Genomic DNA, 22,864 nt, shown 5'->3' on the forward strand with positions numbered 1-22,864 from the left:
CTATAGCATCTATGGATTTAACCTTCATACACATTACTCTATGCACATGACATTTTCCTAAATATAACACAAGTCATTAGAAGTTTATCAGAATATTTCACAACAAACAAACTATATTGTTTGTATAATTTAAATCAACAACCTAAAATAAAATGTTATATATTCCCATCATTTTATATTATGTCATTCGCAATTCAGCTGTAGTTCATGCCCTTTTGAAAAAACATAAGTATCAAATAACCATATCCAAATTAAAAATACTTTTTTGCCTCAATAAAAAAAAAAAAGTATTTGTAATGTTCTGATTCACCTCGGAGCTTGTTGGTTTGGTTCATGGCTTTGAACTAGTTTATGACGGATATTATGAAAAGTATATGGAAGAAATGAATGAATACTTCTGGAACCCAGGCGGCTGAAAAAGTGGGCGGGCACTGTTGTGCTCTACAACCAATTGTCAACTGTGTTATTCTAAAAGAGCAAAAATTAAACTGGTCTACAATTTAACAATAGCAAATGAAACCTACACAAAATTGCTCAATGAATTGATTTGAAATGAACACTTATTTTTCACACAATCCACTAATAAAACATCTGATAATATAAAGTCTGCATTATGCACTTATAACGCTGTTGCTAGATTTTGGAACTGACCCACTACGGTTAATCAAATTAACCGGTACAGGTCTCATCATATGCAATAATCTTAAAATGAACAAATACAGTATCGGTTAATTATTTAACCAGGCTGATATATCAGTATATAACTAGTCTATAGAGTAATAATCGCATAGAGGCAGGAGATAAAGTTAACATTTAAATATTTTCTAAACTTGTACTAAAGCATATTTATGTCCTATAAAGTTAAATTGCAATAAATCAGTGCTACAATGTCTTGTACCGGTGGAGCTGATGGCAAGAGTTGCTAATGCCCATCCCAGTCCTGCTCCACCATACTGACTCTCCATCCTCAGCAAATTATGTTGGACCAGCTCACACAGAGACTGCGGGAGAGACTGCAGGCTGTCCTTCATCTACTTAGCAAATATATAAACATTATCATCAGGTCCAAATTTAAGTCACATTGCTTAAATATTATGTAGACCACTAATTAGCCAGTTAATTCTTCATCTTTAACAATCATTACCATGTTTCTCAGAAGTTATAAGATGTTAATATATAATCTGTACCTCATTTGTGTGATATTTTACCTTTTCAAAGGAGGCATAATTCCTCAGCTCCTCACAGGCCAAATGGAGGTAGAGTGGATTCACAGAGCCTTTCTTCATCAGCAGTGTCTGAAGCTACATGCAAGCAGAGGAGCAAAACATTCCAAGAATGAAACTTACTGTAGAAGTTTTTCTGATATTTTTTCAAAATGACCACAAGTGAAGTTCACCTGGTTATTGAACGCAGAATCGCTCAGTTTCTTCCCATACACAACGAGCTGCTTTTGCACAATCTCCTTCTTGTCAGGTAAAGATAACTGCCCCAGTGGAAATGACACAGCACCTTTCCTTTTGCAAATAGTGTTCTGGAGGGATGATCCTGAAGTAACACTCAGGACCAGACAGACACCCTAAGAGGACAAAGAATCAAGTAATTAAGCAGGTCAAATACTGTACATTGTAGCCTACAACTCTTGATCAGAATCCACTATGAGTAAACCATTTGTAGGTTGATTTCTCCTAAAAAACACTAACAATGTGGCTCTGTGGTGTCTTTAAAACATTTCTCGGTTTCTTTTGATGGCTGTCCAGATCAATACAGCAACAATGGCTTGATCAATGGTGTCAAGTCAAGTCAAGTGGTTTTTATTGTCATTCAATTTCATACAGTTAGTGCAGTACACAGTGAAACAAGACAACGGTGTGCATTTAGGGCGAGACTATCTGTTTGTTCAAACAATGTAAGAGATTTTTCTGCAATCTGTTTGAAAACAGCAATTATTTTATCAGTTATGTTTTCATGATGCTAGTGGCACAGAAATTACACACTTCAGCTTCAAGAGAGTGTGTGAGAATAATCCTTTCCCTTACCTTAGGGAGGTGTTGAGGGATCCATTCTGATACCCTCTGACCTCGACTATCATGTACACGGTCTGCCCCATCAACAACCAAAGCCAGTGGCTGCTCTTTCTTCAGCTCATTCAACTGCAAGTGGAACTCTGACAACAATTTTCTGCAGCACAACAAGAGAACAATTAAGAAATAAGGTGACTTATTAGTCAAAAGAATACTTGTATCTGCATATGCTGTTATTTGTTGTAAAATGACCTGGCATGTTAAATCAGACACACTAACTACGTTTCCATCGAAGGAGTTTTTGCGGAAAAGGTTTTAGCACATCAAAATAAAGCTGATGGAAACGAGTGTCGACATAATATTTTTCTGTTTAACTCTTGCACATAAACTATATGTCAATACTTCAAATGTCGCAAAAAATGGTTTGGAAACACCTTTTGTTGAGAAAATTGGCATGAACGCAAAAATGTAGTGTCACATGACAGAATTGACCCCAATCATTAGCCTGTGTTAATCAAGGTATACATCCTAGATAGCGAATTTATTGTACGCGAATATGGATTGATCTTAACAGCATATAGACCCGATGCTGCAAACATGACACTTCCAGGAGTGCCAACGCAAACATCTCGTATCATGCATATCGACAAGTGCACAGAGAACAAATGAATGGACACTGTTTGTGATTAATAAATAAATGGATGTCTACCCTGATTAAATTAAAGTTGCTTTTCCACACCATTCATAATAGAGGACAGTCTTGGAATTAACCCACAATACAAAAAAAACAACCTGCGATAGGCACAACATCAGGACCAATATTACAGTCCTATCAGAAGGGCAACAGCTCCCTTTTGATTGCAATTCCTCCTCTTCTGATTGCTTTTATTAGTGAAATTAAAATGCCAGTAAGATGGCTAATTTCAATTAATTGTCAATTAATTAAATTTTACCAAAAAATTAGGGACATCTGGGAGGCGAAAGGTACACAATTAGCGATAAACAGACATTTCGGCTTATATACGGAGAAATGGCTTAAGAGCAGATTTCTTTTGCAATAAACTAAAACTTATGCGACAGTGTTTTTTTTTTTTGGCATGACATCATGCACAGCATTTATTTTAATTTTTTGGGGTTTCTCCCTAATTTGGAATGCCCAATTCCCAATGTGCTCCAAGTCCTCGTGGTGGGATAGTGACTCGCCTCAATACGGTTGGCGGAGGATGAATCTCAGTTGCCTCCGCGTCTGAGACCGTCAATCCTAACATCTTATCACGTGGCTTGTTGAGCGCATCACCGCGGAGATGTAGCGCATGTGGAGGCTTCACGCTATTCTCCAAGTCATCCACGCACAACTCACCACGCGCCCCACTGAGAGCGAGAACCACATTATAGCGTCCACCAGGAGGTCACCCGATGTGACTCTACCCTCCTAGCAACCAGGCCAATTTTGTTGCATGGGAGACCTGGCTGGAGCCACTCAGCACCCTTGGAATCAAACTCAGCACTTTTTTTCAATTGATAAAAGACCATTGAAACAGGCAGAAGACGGCAATTTTCCCAAACTTTTCTTTACGCATTTTCACTTTGTCAATAACAAAATAGTGCCAAAAGTGGATGGAAACTAGGTTACTGATATTAATTTCATCCTATAAACCATACCTGTAAGATGTATTTGGGGCCAACTTCACATCATCCTTTCTCTTCCTCAGCCATTGAACCAGACAGCGAAGAAGCTGCTCAACATTGCAAGCCAATTGGCTAGCATCTGTGGAAAAGGATATGACATCACAAAGAGGGGCTTTCTTGGTTTTGTCAGATGTTTTGAGTGCCTGGGCCAGAGCAGCCTAATAAAACAAGGAAACATTTAATTAAACTTATGATTGCCTAATCATTTTACATTTATTGGTCATTAATATAAAGACTATGCATTTTGACATAGTGGTTACCATGAACACAGTTTTGCCCTCTCCAGGTTTTCCTTCAACCAGCAGAATTCCTCCTTTTTGTTGACATTCCTTAATGTTTTCTATTGCCATAGCAATTAGCTTAGACCTGCCATGAAACTGTCGCTGTTGGGCATCCTGATGCACTTCCTGTTCTTTAATTTCCAAGATCAAATCTTCATCTGTCTCCTACAAAAAAAAAAACAACATCTAAAATCTAAACACAAAACAGTAGGCATCTTAAATAATTGATTTTGGAGCTGTACTTGTTGAAAAGGCCTCAATCCGTAGAAAGGTGAAACACAGAAGGTGCTCTTTGGTTGGGTTTTCGTCAGAATATACAAAAATAGTCCAAGGCATTTCTTTTTATTTAAAATAGCCTTGGGCTATTTTTGTATATGCTAAAAGAGTAGCTAATTATTCCTAAAAAAGTGAATTAGTGTATAGACTAAACTGCAAATCAACCTAGGATGATAAAAGTAAAAAAGTGTATTTGAACTAAAAGCCTTCCATTTAAAGCTTCTCTTTGCACAGCTTATTAATGGATTAAATAAAGCACTGCAGTGTAGAACATGAGTGGGACAAAATTAAAACATTTCTTGACTCTTTTTAATCAGAGACTGACCTCTACAAAAAGCTTCTGTAGTGATTCCCAGATATCCTCCAGCGCAGCCTTCCCAAAGTCCTCCAAGCTTTTCACATAGGGCTTTCCATCCACCACACCACCCCACTCACAGGGGTAACTAAGAGAACATAAAGCAGAGAACAAAGAATAAATGCACTGTCATTCCTCACTGTGCACAACTTGACATGATAAAAAACCAGTGTACAGAACTCACTTTTCTGTAACTTTGAATTTATTGCTCCGGATCCATGTTTTCAGGCTGTTCATTTTAGCTTCAGCTTCTTTGGATTCTGCAGCAAAGTCTGTCTTCCATGCCACAGGCACTGACCTAAATATATAGATACACAAAATGCAGGTGAGGTGACATACTGAAAATGTAAAAAAAAAAATTGTGCTCCAGGTATAGTGTCATTTCAGCGGTCACTGTGTACTAATCAGATGTGACAAAGTGATAAAGCATGCTAAATTAATAACATCTCTCGCTAGCTTGTGCTGCTTAGTTTTTATTTTTTTAATCCATTAAATATATATATTTTGTATGGAAAAGTGGATAAGCGTAGTGGACAAATGAAAGATGAGTGTAAACCTGGAGAGATGAGGCGATCTGAAGTAGAAAAACATCCGGCTCTGGGCAGAGTCTGGATATAGAGCTTGAAACTGTCGAATCTCCATTTCAGTGATGGACATCCCAGGGGGTGCAGAGTCCATCTGTTAAACAGGAAAGTGATGAAGCAAGAAACTTCAGGAAAAGGCAGCCAACAAACATCATACAAGTTCATTTCTCTGTTACCTTGCTTTGACTCTGTAATTTATTTAAAAAAATTACACAAATAAAAGGATACAAGAAAAGCTTAGTCTAATGATCTACAGTATGCATGAAAGGCTAGGTTATACTTGTTATTGAGACTGCACTCAAAAAAAAGGTAAATAGCCTAAAAATTTAAATTTGCTCATAATTTACTCGCCCTCATGCCAGCCCAGATGTGTATGACTTTCTTTCTTCTGCTTAACACAAATTACGATTTTTAGAATAATATTTCAACTCTGTATGCACATACATTGCCAACATTTTAAGCTCCAAAAAGCATATAAAATGCAACAAAAATAATCTGAATGACTCCAGTGATTAAATTCATATATTATATAAAATGCAACAAAAATAATCTGAATGACTCCAGTGATTAAATTCATATATTATATAAAATGCAACAAAAATAATCTGAATGACTGCAGTGATTAAATTCATATATTATAATGTGATGTGATAGGTGTGAGAGAGAAACAGATCAATATTTCAGTCCTTTTTTTTCACCATAAAATCCCCTCCCTGCCCAGTAGGTGGTGATATGCATGAGAATGTTAATCGCCAAAAACAAATGAAGAAATATTTGAAAGGGAAATGGAGATTAAAGGAGACCTATTATGCCCCTTTTTACAAGATGTAATACAAGTCTCAGGTGTCCCCAGAATGTGTCTGAAGTTTCAGCTCAAAATACCCCACGGATAATTTATTATACCATGTAATACATGCCTCTTTTTAGGTGGAATCAAAAAAACGCTGATTTTGTTTGTCTCTCTTTAAATGCAAATGAACAGCTGCTCCCCGCCCCCTTTCCGGAAGAGGGCTGTGCCTTCAGTTACTACAGCAACAACAAATCAGAACCAATATGACTGACAGCATAAATACGAGTTCAGCCATATATATATGTATATTTGGTCTCTGTGAATACAATCAGAGACAATGGTAACTTTAGATGCATTAGCCGTGGAATCAGCTAACAAGCACATTAGGAAAGGCGATTTGCAAACATTCACAAAATATAAAGTGCAATACTTATATCTTCAGGTTAAAAAGCTGGAACATGATCAGTTGTGATCCATGCTTGAATCAAATTTTTTGAAAATCCTGCTTTATATTGACACTCGTTTACAAAGCAGTTTGGTGTAAAATTATTTGCACAAACATACACACATTTTTGTATGTTTTGGGGCACATTTCCTTCAAAAAAAAAAACTTGTCCACTGCGTCTTCAGAAGGACCCAAATATTGAACTTCTTCTCACCCACACCTATCATATCGCTTCTGAAGATATGGATTTAACCACTGGAGAATTATGGATTACTTTTATGCTGCCTTGATGTGCATTTGGATCTTCAAACTTTTGGTACCATTCACTTCAATATGAATTGTATGGACCTACAGAGCTGAGAAATTCTTCTAAAAATCTTTCTTATGTGTTCAGTGGGCATGGATGGGTGTAACGTGGTTGTTGGTGAAGACTAACTGAATTGAGCCAAAGATTAAAAAAAATGACCAAAACAGCATTTGTGAGTGGGGTGGTCAATGGGGTGGCCAAGATTCTCTCCATGGTGGCCACGGCCACCCCCTAGCTCAGCCCCTGTCTGCCAATGGCATGAATTTCAATTAAACCAACCTTGCAATTACGTTTGTTGATGCTAGTTGCTCAGGAATTACACATTTGAACTTTAACTACCTTGTACCCATCTGAAGGTATAGTCTACCTTCTACCTTGAATCGCTTGTCTTCTACAACTAGCTTTGCATTAAAGTATCTGACAGATGCAAAAATTAATGGCAAACTTCAGCCTTACCCAGTTGTATTGAGGAAGTTCAGGTAGCGTGGGGCGGGGTGGCACAAGACCATATCTCTCTCCTAGAATTCCAAGCAGCAGCTGGCTACGGCACACCTCTGACAGACAGAGCTCTACGGTGCGGCTAGACTCCTCCTCGGTAACACCCCAGCGCAGTTCAACCTCCTGCAGGTAGAGGCAGTGTGGTGCTGCACGCCTCCTGAGCTCTGGAAACACGCTACGAACAAGAACGTCTCTCTCTGCATGCATGTCCCTGAATGTAGAAGAGATGAACACCCGCACACCTTTCCATCTAAGGGAGGAAAAGGAAAATATTACGTTTCTATCATTCTTATAATTAGTCAAGAATAGCCAGACTGTTCACTATCAGCATAGAGTCTGTGGCCTATATCAGAAAAAAGTATTAAGCGGATAGCAGGGTAAGGTTAAACTTAGTTTGAGCGAACTCTCAATTTGCGGTACCAGTAAAGTTGATAGGTTTTCATCAGGGTTCATCGCCATAGTGTCATATGCTACATGGTTAACCTGCTCTGGGGCAGGTTATATGCCATTCAAAGATCTCACACAGATACTGAACTAATGAGCTGTGAGCAAAGTGATATCTCACTCTTATGCACAATGTCCCTCCCCACGTATCTCTCACTCAAATTCAAATTTAAAGAGCACTTCAAAGAAAATTTAAGAAATCTACAAAATCAGGTCATCGTGATAACTATTTATTTGTGAGAAATTTGTTTTTGGCAGTCTTGCATTTTATCTTAAGACACTTTGTTGGGGGCCTGGGTAAATCAGCAAGTACTGAGGCTGACTACCACCCCTAGAGTCGCAAGATCGAATCCAGGGCATGCTGAGTGACTCAAGCCAGGTCTCCTAAGCAACCAAATTGACCTGGTTGCTAGGGAGGGTAGAATCACATGGGGTAACCTCCTCGTGGTCGCGATGATTAGTTCTCACTCTCAATGGGGAGCATGGTCAATTGTGCGTGGATCGCAGAGGGTAGCATGAGTCTAGAGTCTCTGTGGTGTCATGGACAATGAGCCATGTGATAAGATGCACAGATTAATGGTCTCAGAAGCGGAGGCAACTGAGACTTATCCTCCGCCACCCGGATTGAGGAGAGTAACCGTGCCACCACAAGGACCTACTAAGTAGTGGGAATTGGGCATTCCAAATTGGGAGAAAAGGGGATCAAAATAATAACAATAACACTTTTTTTTAAAAAAAAGACACTTTGTTTCCTTATCATTTTTCCACACTTGCCATTAAATATCTATGAAAAAGCAAAAACTAAAATAAATCTATGCAATAGATATGCATATCAATACTGAAAAATATTTTTTTTTAATTTTTAAAAGTTTAAATCAATCCCCAATATAGATACTGTATATTTAACTGCCACCTAAACCCCTTCTTTCATTGATTTGCTAGCAGAGATGCCATGAACATATGGCATTTCACTTGAAGTTTAATAAAAGCACACTGGCACATCAAATAGATCTTCTTTGTGTGCTACGTTACTAGAATAAAAGAAAAAATAAGTCTTAATGCATAACCTCTTTTCATATTACAATTGCTCACTTTTTATTATTCAACAGTATTACTTTCTAACAGTATAAAAAATATAATAATATTCTGCTTATACTGTTATTTAGAGATTTTTTACTGATTACAAATAAAGATTAAAAAAATTCATTTTTTAAATGAATAAGCCTGTATGATCTAGTTGTCAACCTATATAAAGTTCCTTACACAATGATATATCAGCTATTTATTATAAACATTTATCACATTCAGATTTTATTTCAGCAGTCCTCTCAAGCTCTTGCAGCAGCAGCAGCAGCAATGTTTCTTTTTGCTGTGTAAATGTCTTTAATTTTTCCATAATTGAATGGTTATCCTTTGTGCTGTATAAATGTATTTAAATTAGTCATTAATTTCATAAAGATCTTCAGAGAAGTAACTTGTGAATCGCTTCTAAGAAGTGAATCACTTCTAAGATCACTGCGCATTTTGTGTAAATTGTCGTTTAATATTTTCCATCTAATATGTTTACGCTTTCCAATCTGATGTATTTATTGTGATGTATAGTGTAAGCTGTGTAACTTGTTAATAATGCGTATGTTCATTAGTGCTGTATTTCTTGTATTATGCATGATTTCTGCATACTGTACAGTTTTATTTTCTTGCTGTTAATGCCCCCAAATTCCCACAAAGGATCAACAAAATTCCTAACTATCTACCTTTAAGCCACAAATACATTCATTCCTAATCCAGAAGCCCATTTAAATAGATAATTATTCTACAATATATGAACACACATACACTTTGGACAAAACAGTTTTAAGAAACTGACTCCATTCAGTGGCGTATGGTTAATTCTTATGGCCATACCTGAGCTTTGGCGTTGCTGGCAGTGGGATGACATCAGTAGCTCTTTCAGATTCAGGTTTGTGCCCTTGTGGAGGGGGGATGTTATACACTCTGTCCATGTTTTCCACATGCTGCAGAAGCCTTGAAGAGCCTCTCTCCGAGATAAACCTACAATCACAGAACAGACCTCTGATTAGACACAGTCTCGGAGTTCTCGACCACCATTGACACACACAAATCTTTGTTTGTTGAATGTTTGTGCTCTTTATTGAGAGTATATATATATATGCTCTGCAGATGCTTTTACAAGAAAGGATCTCAAATCTCAGTGCATTTCAAAAGAAACAACATATATTAAGTGCATCACTATTACTAAAGCAGGTAGCTAAAGAAACAAAGATCTTACTTCAACATTTGCTCGCTAAACCCATAGAGTTCTACAGTGTTCCGTTTGTTATTTGAAAACTCATTTGTAGTCCTGTAAAAATAAACAATACAAAGATATGAGAAAGGTGTATCCTATCTAGGATTTTGAATCTTTATTATAGCACTTTATTAGGAACACCTGTACACCTATTAATTCATGTGATAATCTAATCAGCCAACTGTGTGGCAGCAGTGCATGCATAAAATCATGCAGATACAGGTCAGGAGCGTCAGTTAATGTTTACATCAACCATCAGAAAGGGGAAAAAATTGTATCTGTCTTTTCGACCGTGGCATGATTGTTGGTGCCAGACTGGCTGGTTTGAATATTTCTATAACTGCTTATCTCCTGAAATTTTCATGCACAACAGTCTCCAGAGTATAATCCAAATGGTGCAAAAAAAAAAATAAAAACACCCAGTTAGCGGCAGTCCTGCGGACGTTCTTGTAGTGAGTAGAATAGCATCTCAGAAAGCACAACACGTCGAACCTTAAGGCAGATGGACTACAACAGCAGAAGACCACGTCGGGCACTTTATGATGACCATAGTGTTCCAAATAAAGTGCTCAGTGAGTGAATATAGCAGTTGTTATACAATTATAAAATTATGCAACATTCTAAAACATTTAAACAGTTGAATGTATACATTATGATGTTTAACAGTTAGTAATATTTTAATCTAATTTGACTTGAACATATCGTGTTCCAAGAATGCTGATATTTTGTACAATAACCACAGCATGTATCACTCCGCTTGTCTGTGTTGAGTTGCAGACAGGCGGTCAAGTCTGTCTTGCTATAATGCTGTTGTACTGAATACCGGCACGCCTGATTACCTGTGTCTGAATCACAGCCATGCTGATATTTAGAACAACATTAGGTGTTATACTACTTAAATGTATCAGACTCAGAATCTGCCAATAAAGCTAGAACAAGTTCTGCAAAACATACTTATTTCCAAGTAGTACATCTATAACAAGAGCGTCACTGTTGGTCTCTTGCCGATATTTATTGATTTCCATCATCAACGACATGTCCGTCCAACCATTTTCAATTAAAATTACACGATCCACCTGTGAGGGGAGAGGTTTAAACAAACATGTGATTTTTGGATCCATGTACAATGGAATTTTAATGCATCCTGAAATCAGCATAAATACAAAGGGGGCACACCTTTGCCTTCTCTTCAATTAGCCTAGAGAAGAATGTAGTGGTCGCAGTGTATTCAGATTCTATGTCACTGTCATTAATGGCCTGGGGGGGACACCACATTCAAAATATGTCATCAAGAAGAAAATCAACACCTGACAAAAACTCTTAATTGCAACATCAAATCATACAATTCACTACTGACAAGGAGACCCATAACTTAATAAAATAAAAATAGCCAATCAAGAAAAAAAAAAAAAAAAAAAACTCACCGCTACTTGCTTAATTGCTTGCCTCACATTATCCAGTAGGACATCAGACTTCAGCTGGACCTCATGGAAGCCATGGTAGGACTGCAGCATGAGCCGGGTGTGCTCACTGCAGTGTTTTATCATCATACATAAGAGTAATGCAGCTTCACGGGCCTGCATAAGCAAGGAAAATATAGTTCACTGAGAAGATATGCTTGTGATTTAGAAGCCTAATTTCATAATAAAACAGCATAGTTCACCCAAAAATTTTAATTCTATAATAATTTACTCACCCTCATTTTGCTTCAAACCTGTATAGTGACTATCTGTCTTCCGTGGAACATAAAAGATGTTATTTATAGCAGAATGTCCAAGCGGCTCTTTTCCATAATGAAAGTGAATGGTGACTATAGCTGTCAAGCGAGATTTAAAGTGAATAACAACTTGATGCTCTTATGGTGATTTTTTTTGAGCCCTTGGTCCCCATCTGCAGGTACTTTTATTGTATGATATTGTATGCAAGTCTTACGGATTTGGAATGACATGAGGGTGAGTAAATTATGACTTTAAATATTTGTGTAAACTATCCCATTAAATTAAGTACTTTTTATGCAAAAAACAAAATGCAGAGCCACTTAAAAAGCAAAAATATTATATATCACACACATTTAAGAGGCAGGAGGCATATATTGCCTCTTCAATATATACACATAGATATAGATAGAGAGGGAGGGATATATATATAGATAGATGAGAGAGAGAGAGAGAGAGAGAGAGAGAGAGAGAGAGAGAGAAAACTGTATTAGACAGACAAATTAAACAATGAGAAGTTCATATCTTACCGATGCTGAGAGTTTGGTCTCTCCAGTGGCATCAGTGCGGTCTGGTGGCAAGCAAAGGTCCGGAGCACAACTCCACATCTCATCATCTGTAAAATTAGCATTGCAGATCACAAGAGTGTGTCCAGAGAGAGGGGGGATATTGTATTTGCAGGAGATCTGCACTGCTTTCTCCAAGGCAAAACGGTACTGGTCCAATATCTCCTGAGTGTACAGCCTTTGGCTAAGAAATTAAATTAAGAAACACCAACAAAAAAAATGTTATTGCAGGCATAAAACATACATTGATTAAGGTAATAGCACACTCAGAAATATTTCCATGTAACGGAACTCTACGCTCGTGAAATAAATTAGTTGGGACTAACTGGTGCATTTCTACAATGGCACCATTATCCGAAAACATTTGTATGATGTCCACATCCACGCTGCTAGGTGCGAGTATAAGTCCAAGACCAGTCATATCAGCCAGTGCAACATAAACAAACATTTACTAATTGTACCTTTCTTCTAGTCTAAATTTATCTTATAATATAGAATGATTTCCTTTCAGTAATAATAGTATAATAGTTTATATTCAGCAATACACACTTTGCCTTTCTCAGGAGATTGCGTTTAATGTTGAATATGCGGTAGACGAAAGGCACAGACATTGTAACCCTCAGTCTCTTGCGCCCAGTAGTTTCCCATTTGTAACGTTGAAAGCGTTTGCTCTTTGGCAATTTCTTCAGAATCTGCCGCAGGATCTCACTGGAGTTTGGCACCTCAACTGCAGGTCCACCAGCTTAAAGAGAAGAACATTTCCCTCAGAACTAACTCAAGGACACTTTAAAAAGGTAGAAACACTCAAGATGTCTTATAGTGAAATACTGTTAAAAAACAAAAAGCTAAAATAACTTAAATAAGACCTTCATAATGTCTGAATTATTTGAACTTTTAACAATAATCAAAATGCATGTTCCACTATTCACCATCTCACATACCCAAACAGTTATCATAATTTAACCAGGTAGGACATTTTCCTATATCAAAATCTTTTGTTGTTTCTGAAACAACTTTCCTGATACACAAATAGCCCTGTTTCCACCTGTATTAATATGCGCTTCTATTGATCCGATAACATGTGGTCGTTGCTAAATACACTTCAAAATAGGGTCTAAAACGTTTTGTGATTGGATCACATATACTACATACAAATGTGGTCAAAAACTAATGTGACCACATCACAACTGAGGTGTAAACGTTATCTGTCCTGAATGAGTTCCATGCAGAAGAGGAAAATTTGGAAAAGCAGATACATACACAAGCATGATAACTTCACTGATCTTCTTCCATGTGTCATATCAACATGCAGTGAGACCGATTAGAAGCAACTCAGATTAATACAGAATACCCACTAAAATAATGGATTAAATGTTGTGTTCATGATTAGATTACATTTCAGCTGCATCTGGGAGAAACAGCACAGTTTTTTCTATGCTTTCTTTGTTGCACTTTAATATCATGCAGTAACATGGTGATTGATGTACTGTATGTTGTCAAGAAATCAGACACCCTCCCCTCCTAATCTGAACACAAGTAGTCACAGTAGATACATTTAGTGACCAGGCGTAAACAGCTATGTTTCGCCTGACCACGTGTGATCAGATCATCCGAGATGCATCCTTATACCGGGTGTAAAATAACCATTAACTACCCCGAAAATCTAAGAAAAGGCTTAGGGTTCTTACAAACCTAACTTTAAACTTAACCCTGAAATCCAATTGGTTGATTGGAATGTTGTTTCAAGACCAACAAACACATTGATCCAGGAACATGTGCTTCTCAGCTAAATCACGTTGATCATACACTAACTTACCAAATGTACTCAGCTCCAGAATGACTTTATAAGCTGACAGGAAACGGAAGGGAAACTGTTTGCTCTGGATTACAGCTACCTGTAACATCAGTTCAATACCGTAAATGACAAGATGATCTTAAATACATCTGTGTGTTTCAAAGATGAGAGACTAAATGAAGTGATACCTTCGAGGTCAATCTGTTGAGGATCTTACAATGATGTTTCTCACTGATGCCAACAGTGATCATATTCCTCAGGTTTCTCAGCATTGCCATAAAGGGAAGAGACCTGCGGTCTACAATCACAAAAAACAAAATACTTAAATTTCAATTATGAGTTTATTAAGATCTTTGTTTTTGGGCATGTTTATGTGGTTTATGAGGAAATTTTTTTAGGTTACAAACTGGTAATTACAAGGGTATTATGATATAAATGTAGTTTATGAAGACATTTCTAGTGTCCCCATAAATTAAATAGCTTAAAAAACATATTAAACTATGTTTTATTGAAAATGTAAAAATGCAAGAAGTTTTCTGTGAGGGTTAGGTTTAGGGGTAGGGTTAGGTTTAGGGGATAGAATCTATAGTTTGTACAGTATAAAACTCATTATGTCTATGGAAAGTCCTCATAATGATAGGTAAACCAACATGTGTGTGTTTTATATGTACATGTCCCTGAATGTGTGCATTATGTTAGACTACACCAGAACATGGGTACATAGACCAGGAGTTAAAGTAAGAGGGTTCTGTTGCGTTGGCCATCCTTAAGGCCAGAGTCATAGCCTTAAATTTTATGCGGGGGGGGGGTGAGCCCTCTTTGGTTGATTGAAGATCAGATGTGCTGCTGCGTTCTGGACCATCTGTAGTGGCTTAAACATGCTAGCTGGTAGGCCTGCCAACAAAGCATTACAGTAGTCTAGTCTTGAAATGAACAGTGCTTGGACCAGTAGCTGTGTAGCATAGAAAGACAGGAAAGGTCTGGTTTTCCTGATATGGTAAAGAGGAAAGAGCAAACCTACAAGACCAGGCGATTGAGATGTTGGCAGTGAAGTTAAGTTAGTCATAAACCAACACTACCAGGTTTCAGGATGTCCTGTATGGTGTAAGTGTAGTTGAACCAAGATGAATAGAGAGGTTGTGGTCAACCGATGGGGTGGCTGGGATTACAAGGAGTTCTGACTTGGCAAGGTTGAGCTGAAGGAGATGTTCCTTTATCCAGGCTACGATCACCAAGAGGCAGGCAGAGATACAAGCTGAGGCGGTGGGGTCATCACGCTTGAAAGACAGGTACTGTAGAGCTGCGTATCATCAGCATAACAGTGGTAGAAAAAGCCATGTGCCTTAATGATCGCTACAAGTGATGCTGTGTAGATAGAGAAGAGGAGGTGTCCAAGCACTGATCCCTGAGGTATACCAGTGGTTAGCAGGTGTAACTTGGACACCACTCCTCTCAAGGTGACCTTAAATGATTTGCCTGTGAGATATGACTCAAAACATATGTTCTGGTTGAACATTTAATTTAGAAACCATAGCCTCTGTTTGCTGCTATAACAGCTTCTACTTTTCTGGAAAGGCTGGCCAATAACATGACTGCAGGGATTTGCTCCCATTCAGACACAAGAGCATCAGTTTGGTTAGCCGTTTGAGCCTGACATGTAGTCGGCATTCCAATTGATTGGAAAGGTTGTCAAAAGGGTTCAGGTCTGGACTTTGGGCACTTCACACTAGGCTCACTAAACATTAGAACTGAAAAGATACACCCCATGTATCTTTTCATAAATGTATGCTTAATTATCTGCACCTGTTAGTGTAGCTGAAAAAGCAGAACACTGGGGACGTCTGCATACTTTTGGCCATTTAGTGTGTGTCATATGTGCAAGTCACTTATTCTGACCAATAAGCTTTTCCCAAGTGGCAGCTTTGTTTCCTTCCTGGCTCAGTTTGCGCTCCCACGTGTCAGGCTGCTTTAGTTTCATTCGTGTTCCAGCTCTCTCTCTATCCCAGACCCCACTAAGACCGCTGCGAGAGAATGCCTTTAGATCACTGGGGTATCTGTATGCAAAAACAGAGAGCAGTTCACATACACGCTATAATGCTCAAAGTCACTGACCACTGATATTTACACTTAACTGAGCAGTCAGTTTAAACAAATCCCTTAATTTTCATGCTAGGTAATTTGTAGGACTAACTTCTTTCCCAGTATGGACATGACATATTCTGCTGGTTCCTTGATATGAAGACGCTTTATCATCTTCTTGAAGCTGAATTCAATCTGTTTTTTATCCACTGCAACACGGTCCTCGCACTTTAACTATACCATAACATATATGACACAGTCAGGTGGAATTTTGATTTGCAATGTACCAATCCTTTCTAATGTTATACAATACTCTCACTTTTTAAAGGACAAAACAGTTTCCAGACAGATGGAACTAAACATGGCAAAGCTCACATATTTTTGAAGCATAGTCGCATCAACTCTGATGAGGTCACCCCATTTTTTCCATTGTTCTGGGGAGGGTTGCTGAAACAAGAGGGTAGAAAATGAAAACATAAAAAGCTGTGTAACAGTACGGTGAGATTTGTTAATGATCTTATAAATATTGGGTATTTCCTCTACATTTTAAAGGTGTAACACAATAATGTTTCATTCGTTGTCAGTTTTTTCTGATATTTTACCTTGCCTTTCCTTTTTTTTTTGTTGTGTTTGCTGCGATGCTTCCGTGTATTGTATTTGGCAAGCTGATATTCACTGAACTGCTTAAATTTATCCACTAGAGCCTTTTTCAAGCAGGCGGGCAAACTTTTACTGAAACACTGTGCATAAACATATTAGAAAGCATGAAAAATATTAATAATAATACTTAAATTACAGTAAAATAATTATACAGTGCAACCAAAATAAAATTGCAATAATACACATCAATTCTAAAATCGTATGTCCTACATTATTCTAAAAGTACTATGGTATTAACGTGGTGTTTTAAACATGGTCCCATGGTAATACCAAAGTTGTTAGGACATGTAACATGATAATAATAACATGCTTTTTTTATTTATCTTATGCCATTGTAAAAATGACTCTTTCATGTATCTTAAAGGACTGTGTAAATACCATGGTATTTGAATACAGCATTCATAGTATTCCAATCTGATACCACTACTGTACCATGGTACTGCCAAATTAAGCTATTTAAATTAGTGCTTAACAAATTCTATGACTTACCGTGCTATAGATTCTTGTCACCTCCAGCCAATCAGATGGTAGCTGCACAGCAGTACAGCAGTACCTTCTCAGATGTGGCTTAGAACCAGGGAGATGGGCAGCCAGTGCCAGCAGGAAGTTGGCTGTGATCCGAATGTTTAGTTCCTGCCTGGTATAGACAGCAACCTAAAACCAATACATATATACAAAACTATACATGTTAACTCCAGAAAACATAACTCACACATACTTGCACATGCAAAAACACAAACCTTGAGGAGAAACTGAGGGTCACTTGAGGTTATCTCTGCACCCAGGTTCTTCATCATACTCCACACACTTTTCTCCTCATCCCAGTCCTTCTGGCCTGGAGTACAGCTTTTGTTGACCAGAGAGCAGCACACCATATTCAGCAGCTTGTACTGAAGAACAAACAAAAATAACTGGTATGAGCAATAGTAATAGTGAAACTTACCTTAACAAAAAACACTAATAATCACCAAGGAATAACACACAACATCCTTTTTTTAATTTCACATTCTCAACTCTGTCTATCCATGATCTAATAGGGGAGTGTAATTGTGGTCACTCGGCTCACCTTCTTGTTCTTCAGTTCCTCAAGCTGCTCATCCATGCTTGTTTCAGGCATATCAAACTCATCATGAAAAGCCACTGTTTGCTCATCCACCTCTTCACCTAAATCCATTTCCAAAACTGGCACATCCAAGGACAGCACCTGGTCCGTCTCCACCAAGCCTTCATGTCTGATATCCTTTTAACATACACAGAGACAATACAATTAATATTAACTATATTTGCTTTTTAAGAAGAAAATACAAGTACTCGCAGGGCAGCATAAGAATGTTTATGTTTTGGATAAACTTAGGTTTGGTTTCTGAAGGCAGGGTCCGAAATGAACTTTTTAGCCAAACAGCCAATTTACCAGCCAGTTAGATTTCTTACCGGCCATTTTTATTATTTTTATTGATTTATTGCATTTTACAAGTGGATTTTACAGACATGACAGACAAATAAACAATACTGTAAACATGTTTAAAATGGACTGCTTTTTTGAAGAATTGTATAGTTTGTTGTTATTATTAATAAAATATTTTATTGCCAGATAGTCCATTTAGAATTATTTTTCAGATTATTCACTTATTACAAAAAAAACAAAATTTGTATTTTAAACTACTTGTTGTCATGACCGGTTGAATTACCAGTAAGTAACTCATGAGTCTCATGTACACATAACACATTGACAGTTCTTGGTTTTTTGTAGTGAGTCTTTTTGATTCACTAAAAAGAGATTTAATGCGAACTAGGAATGTTCATACCATTTTTATTGGAAAATGAGTACCGATACTTCCTTTTCAGTGCTCGACAATACTGATAACTTTTTTTTTTCTGAAATCCATAGCAACTGTTAATTAAAATGTTATCATCAAAATTGTGTCTAAATAATTGAATCTAACAAAAACTTTTACAATTAATTTTAAATATAATATTGCATTATTTGATCAAATGAGGTGATTTTATTCAGAAACTCACAGCACAATCCAAAATACAGCATTTGAGTTATTTTTGTCGAATACGGTGCTGCATAAAAGAGCATCATGTTGCTTAAATATTATACATGTTCTATTGATTTATTATTATTTTTAGTAGTAGTAGAAGTAGTATTACAGAGAATAGTACTTAACTATACAGTTGTGATATATTTCTGTGGTACTTTTTCCATTTAAATCGAGCTTTTATTTTTTAGCCCTTTTCATTTTTGTGTGGTTTAACTGAAGTTTTCACCTCTGAAAAAGTTGGTAGCTATGTGCCTCAAAGTGATTATAATACTGCAAACGGCTGCTATTTAAATAAAAGAATATGTAGTCTGCACGAATTAGCGCTCTTCTCGTGGTCATCTGCTACAAACGGAATGTGTGAGTGTGAGCCAAGGAGCTCTCAAGAGCAGCCAGCATCAGCACAAAACCGGCTCCACACATACAAGTACATGAGCACGGTATCCCTACAAATAACTGAGAATTTCGATCAGCAGCAGGACTAGCTAATGAGAGCCGTTCCAGGTAAAGACCTGCACCTTACTGAGTGAAGACCTTCAGAACCCTTTTGATGACTAAACTGGAACATGTTACATTATTTTACAAGCTGACAAAAAAGCACCTGGCAAAGTGGCATGACACCGTGAAATTCACCAGCTGAATAGAAAATGTAATTTCAGTGATTTCGACCGTAGCATGATTGTTGGGCTGGTTTGAGTATTTCTGTAAATGCTAATCTCCTGGGATTTTCATGCACATCAGTCTCTAGTTTACTGAGAATGGTTCCAAAAACAAAAAACATCCATTGAACGGCAGTTCTGCGGAAGGAAATGCCTTTTTGATGACCAATAAGTAGAATGTCCAGACTGGTTCAAGCTGACTGAAAGGCTAAAGTGACTCAGCTAACCACTCTGTACAATTGTAGTGAGAAGAATAGCATCTCAGAATGCACAACACATCAAACCTTGAGGCGAATGGGCTACAACAGCAGAGGACCATGTCGGGCACTTTATTAGGACCATAGAGTTCCTAATAAAATGCTCAGTAAGTGTATATTAACTAGTGAACTGATGTGACGTTCATGGATTTACAAAGAAACTTATGCAGTGAAAAACACTCTACCTGACAAGAATCTTCACTGTATCTCAGCATGTCTTGTTCCACTTCTCTCTTTTCATTTGAGCCCTTAATATTCTCCAATAAAGTGGACGTATAGGGGCCAAGAGGATTAACATCACCAGCAGAAGGCATCTGAGAGCAATTGAGTAAAGGATCATGGGAACAGGTGAAGGGGAGAGAGGATGAGGGTGGGAGGAGTGAGCCCTTCGTTAGAAAGGTGTTCTTGGTGGTCAGCAAATAGGAAGGAGAGGAGAGTGAGTTCATGGTTGTGGATGAAAGAAGATTTGAGGTGTTGGTGGTGGAGGACAGACTGGTTGGCTGGAGGGCTGGGCATGGCGAGTCTGTGGTGGTATGTTTGGTCAATAATGGAGATGCATTCAGGTGCAGGGACAAAACTGAGGCTGTTTGAGAGAGAAAGCGGTTTTCCAGATTCGGTCTGGTATAGTTTAGTTGTAATCTGGCATCCGTCTTTACCCTCAGATCAGACTGAAGTAGACCCGGTGCCTTCATGTCTGATTGGCTAAAAGGGGTATACATAGAAACAGTGTGAGTTTTTGTCCAAACACATATCAAACAGTAAAAATAGAGCACATAGGTTAGTATTGACAAGCATGGGTGTGTCTTATGCAAAAAAAAACAAAAAAAAAACCTAGGCCTGCAGAATGTAGACACACCTGGAAAAACAAATATTGAGTGCGGTCCAAAGTTCTCTTTCTTAGCAGACAAAGAACATTGATCCATGGTGTGTTTGCATTCTTGATAACAATGACACATACAAAAAATGTTCACCAGTAATTCCAGTTCAGTTAAAGGAATATTCTGGGTTCAATACATTTTTGCCATAATGTTGATTACCACCAATTGATGGCACTTGCAATGGAAATGAATGGGGCCAGTTCGTAAATGTTAAAATACTGTTTCAAAAATATAGTCAAAAGACAAACTATATGCATGTTCACATGATTTTAGTGTGATTAAATTGCTTACAAAATTTTGTGTTAAGTTATATTCAGTTTTACAACTTTGTTGCCAAGGCAATTTTATGTCAACAAAGCCTAAAATTACTATAATTTTTTTTTAATTATATAAACTTTACTGCTCAAATAATACATTTATACGATACACAATACGAGTTTTAACAGAAGAATTAACGTAGTGTTTTTATAAAATTATATGCTTCAAGGATTCTGCCTTTAAACCTTCCAAAAATTGGCCCCATTAACTTTCCATTTTAAATGCATTACTCGAACCTCGTTTTTAGCTTATTTTTTATTTATTTTTTAAGAAAAGGAGAGATGAGTCGACAGTATTTTTTGTGGCAATCAACATTATGCCAAAAATGCTGTAGATTGACCTTAACCAAAGATTTTACAGCAAGTTAGTCCACTAGCGGCCATTTTTGGAATGGTTTAGGGAGCTATGACAGTGCAGCTCTGGTCTACCTGAATGGGAAAAGACCGAAATCTCCAAAACGGTTGGTCAAGACTGCTATCATATAACATATTTCAAATAAGCAGTAACATCTTCTGTGTTGTGCTTTTTACCTCAGATTAAGCTAAAAAAAAACGCACATTTCGGGGTTGTATATCTAATGCGCATATGCATTGTGTAGTTGATTGACAGGCCATGTCCGTATCTAATGTCTGTATCTAAGAGGTGATTGGCTCTTTTACCTGAAAGGCGGGACGTCCTCTCTTCGTTGACCCGTGGGCGTTCCTATTTCTCCTATTCATTTGAATAGAAGTGGCCCATCTCTGCTAATTAATCTCTGGTTTTACTTCTATTGAACCCGGAATAATCCTTTCATGTTTTACGCATAACCAAAAATAAACTTTAGCCTATATCTTTTGTTACACACGCCAATAAACATTATGAAACACACAAGCTGTGACTGTAAACCAAAACACAAAAGTTACGCAGAGCAGGCCAACAAAATATAGATTTTTATATGGAAGTTGCAAAATAACAGTTGCATATATTCGGAGCAGAAGTTCGACTGAAATATAAATTAACATAGATTAAACCTACCTTTAATGCTGTTCGGGCCGGTTACAGTGTTTAGAAAAGGTGCGAATCCTCAACGCAGCGCTTCTGTCATGGGTGAAGCTGGTCAACTTTGTCATGTCTTATGTGTACTCGCCACCGTAAAGAACCAAATAGGAGCGTCCGCTGAGGCGTACACACCGGAAGCGTCCTAGAAGCGGCGCTATGAACAGAGCAGAACACATGTGTTTCGAAACGCTTTTAACAGTTGCCGTTCTTTTTAACCTGACACGGCGTTTAATAACGTGGCTCCTGTACTGTACAAGACGCTGAAAAAACTGCGTGACGCGGCGCAAAGGCCAAAGACATATTTACGCAGGTTTTAGCAAGTTGTGTTAGCTTGTGTTTACGTTGGAACAGTACGGACGGACGACGTTTACGCCCCCCAAGTACTGTCAGTTGTGTGATTTTTGTTTTTCTCGGGCTGAAGGCATCGACCTACATCTTGGCACATTTATTAAACTGGTACAGCTAACTCAATGCTGTTTCAAAAGGATAACAGTAAACCAGTAATCTGAGAAAGAAAACAGAAACGATGATCGACAATAAATTGGTATAACATAATTTACAGACCAAGTAAATAAAATAAAAAATCCTTTGATATTTATGCATTATATAAATAATAACATGTAGGCCTACCCCGATTGCCTGTTCAAAGACATAATTATTATTATTTTTTACTTGTCAGACTACCAAAAGCCTACATTGGTGTCTGACAAGATACTACATACTGAACTGGCTGCAATAAATAGCTAATTAATTCCTAAATACAAGTTAAGATCAATCGACACAATTTATTGCAAAATATTGATTACCACCCCAAAAAATTTTTTTTAGGCCATATTCACATATGTTGTAAGTCCATCAC

At 37.6% G+C, this 22,864-nt stretch overlaps 1 protein-coding gene across 2 annotated transcripts in view; it reads right to left on the minus strand.

Annotated features, from left to right (window-relative positions):
* The window catches only part of tep1 (telomerase-associated protein 1), a 39,162-nt gene extending 17,068 nt beyond the window's left edge, over positions 1-22,094 (minus strand). For both annotated transcript variants that reach the window (XM_052133993.1, XM_052133992.1), the window contains exons 1-28: positions 21,982-22,094; positions 19,957-20,473; positions 17,880-18,053; positions 17,554-17,703; positions 17,303-17,467; positions 16,756-16,893; positions 16,529-16,600; positions 16,266-16,387; positions 15,971-16,128; positions 14,263-14,372; positions 14,096-14,174; positions 12,829-13,021; positions 12,244-12,463; positions 11,423-11,575; positions 11,175-11,255; positions 10,953-11,074; positions 9,981-10,052; positions 9,596-9,742; positions 7,205-7,496; positions 5,179-5,300; positions 4,807-4,920; positions 4,593-4,710; positions 3,971-4,156; positions 3,684-3,868; positions 2,037-2,178; positions 1,397-1,576; positions 1,209-1,301; positions 899-1,031 (exon numbers count right to left, since the gene is read on the minus strand). In XM_052133993.1, coding sequence (XP_051989953.1) covers positions 899-1,031; positions 1,209-1,301; positions 1,397-1,576; positions 2,037-2,178; positions 3,684-3,868; positions 3,971-4,156; positions 4,593-4,710; positions 4,807-4,920; positions 5,179-5,300; positions 7,205-7,496; positions 9,596-9,742; positions 9,981-10,052; positions 10,953-11,074; positions 11,175-11,255; positions 11,423-11,575; positions 12,244-12,463; positions 12,829-13,021; positions 14,096-14,174; positions 14,263-14,372; positions 15,971-16,128; positions 16,266-16,387; positions 16,529-16,600; positions 16,756-16,893; positions 17,303-17,467; positions 17,554-17,703; positions 17,880-18,053; positions 19,957-20,463 — 4,228 coding nt within the window. In that variant the 5' untranslated portion in view covers positions 20,464-20,473; positions 21,982-22,094. The remainder of the gene's footprint in view (positions 1-898; positions 1,032-1,208; positions 1,302-1,396; positions 1,577-2,036; positions 2,179-3,683; positions 3,869-3,970; positions 4,157-4,592; positions 4,711-4,806; positions 4,921-5,178; positions 5,301-7,204; positions 7,497-9,595; positions 9,743-9,980; positions 10,053-10,952; positions 11,075-11,174; positions 11,256-11,422; positions 11,576-12,243; positions 12,464-12,828; positions 13,022-14,095; positions 14,175-14,262; positions 14,373-15,970; positions 16,129-16,265; positions 16,388-16,528; positions 16,601-16,755; positions 16,894-17,302; positions 17,468-17,553; positions 17,704-17,879; positions 18,054-19,956; positions 20,474-21,981) is intronic.
* Between the last annotated feature and the right edge of the window lie 770 nt (positions 22,095-22,864).

This window comes from Xyrauchen texanus, chromosome 9 (genome assembly GCF_025860055.1).
Source record: "Xyrauchen texanus isolate HMW12.3.18 chromosome 9, RBS_HiC_50CHRs, whole genome shotgun sequence".
In the NCBI taxonomy this organism is placed as follows: Eukaryota; Metazoa; Chordata; class Actinopteri; order Cypriniformes; family Catostomidae; genus Xyrauchen; species Xyrauchen texanus.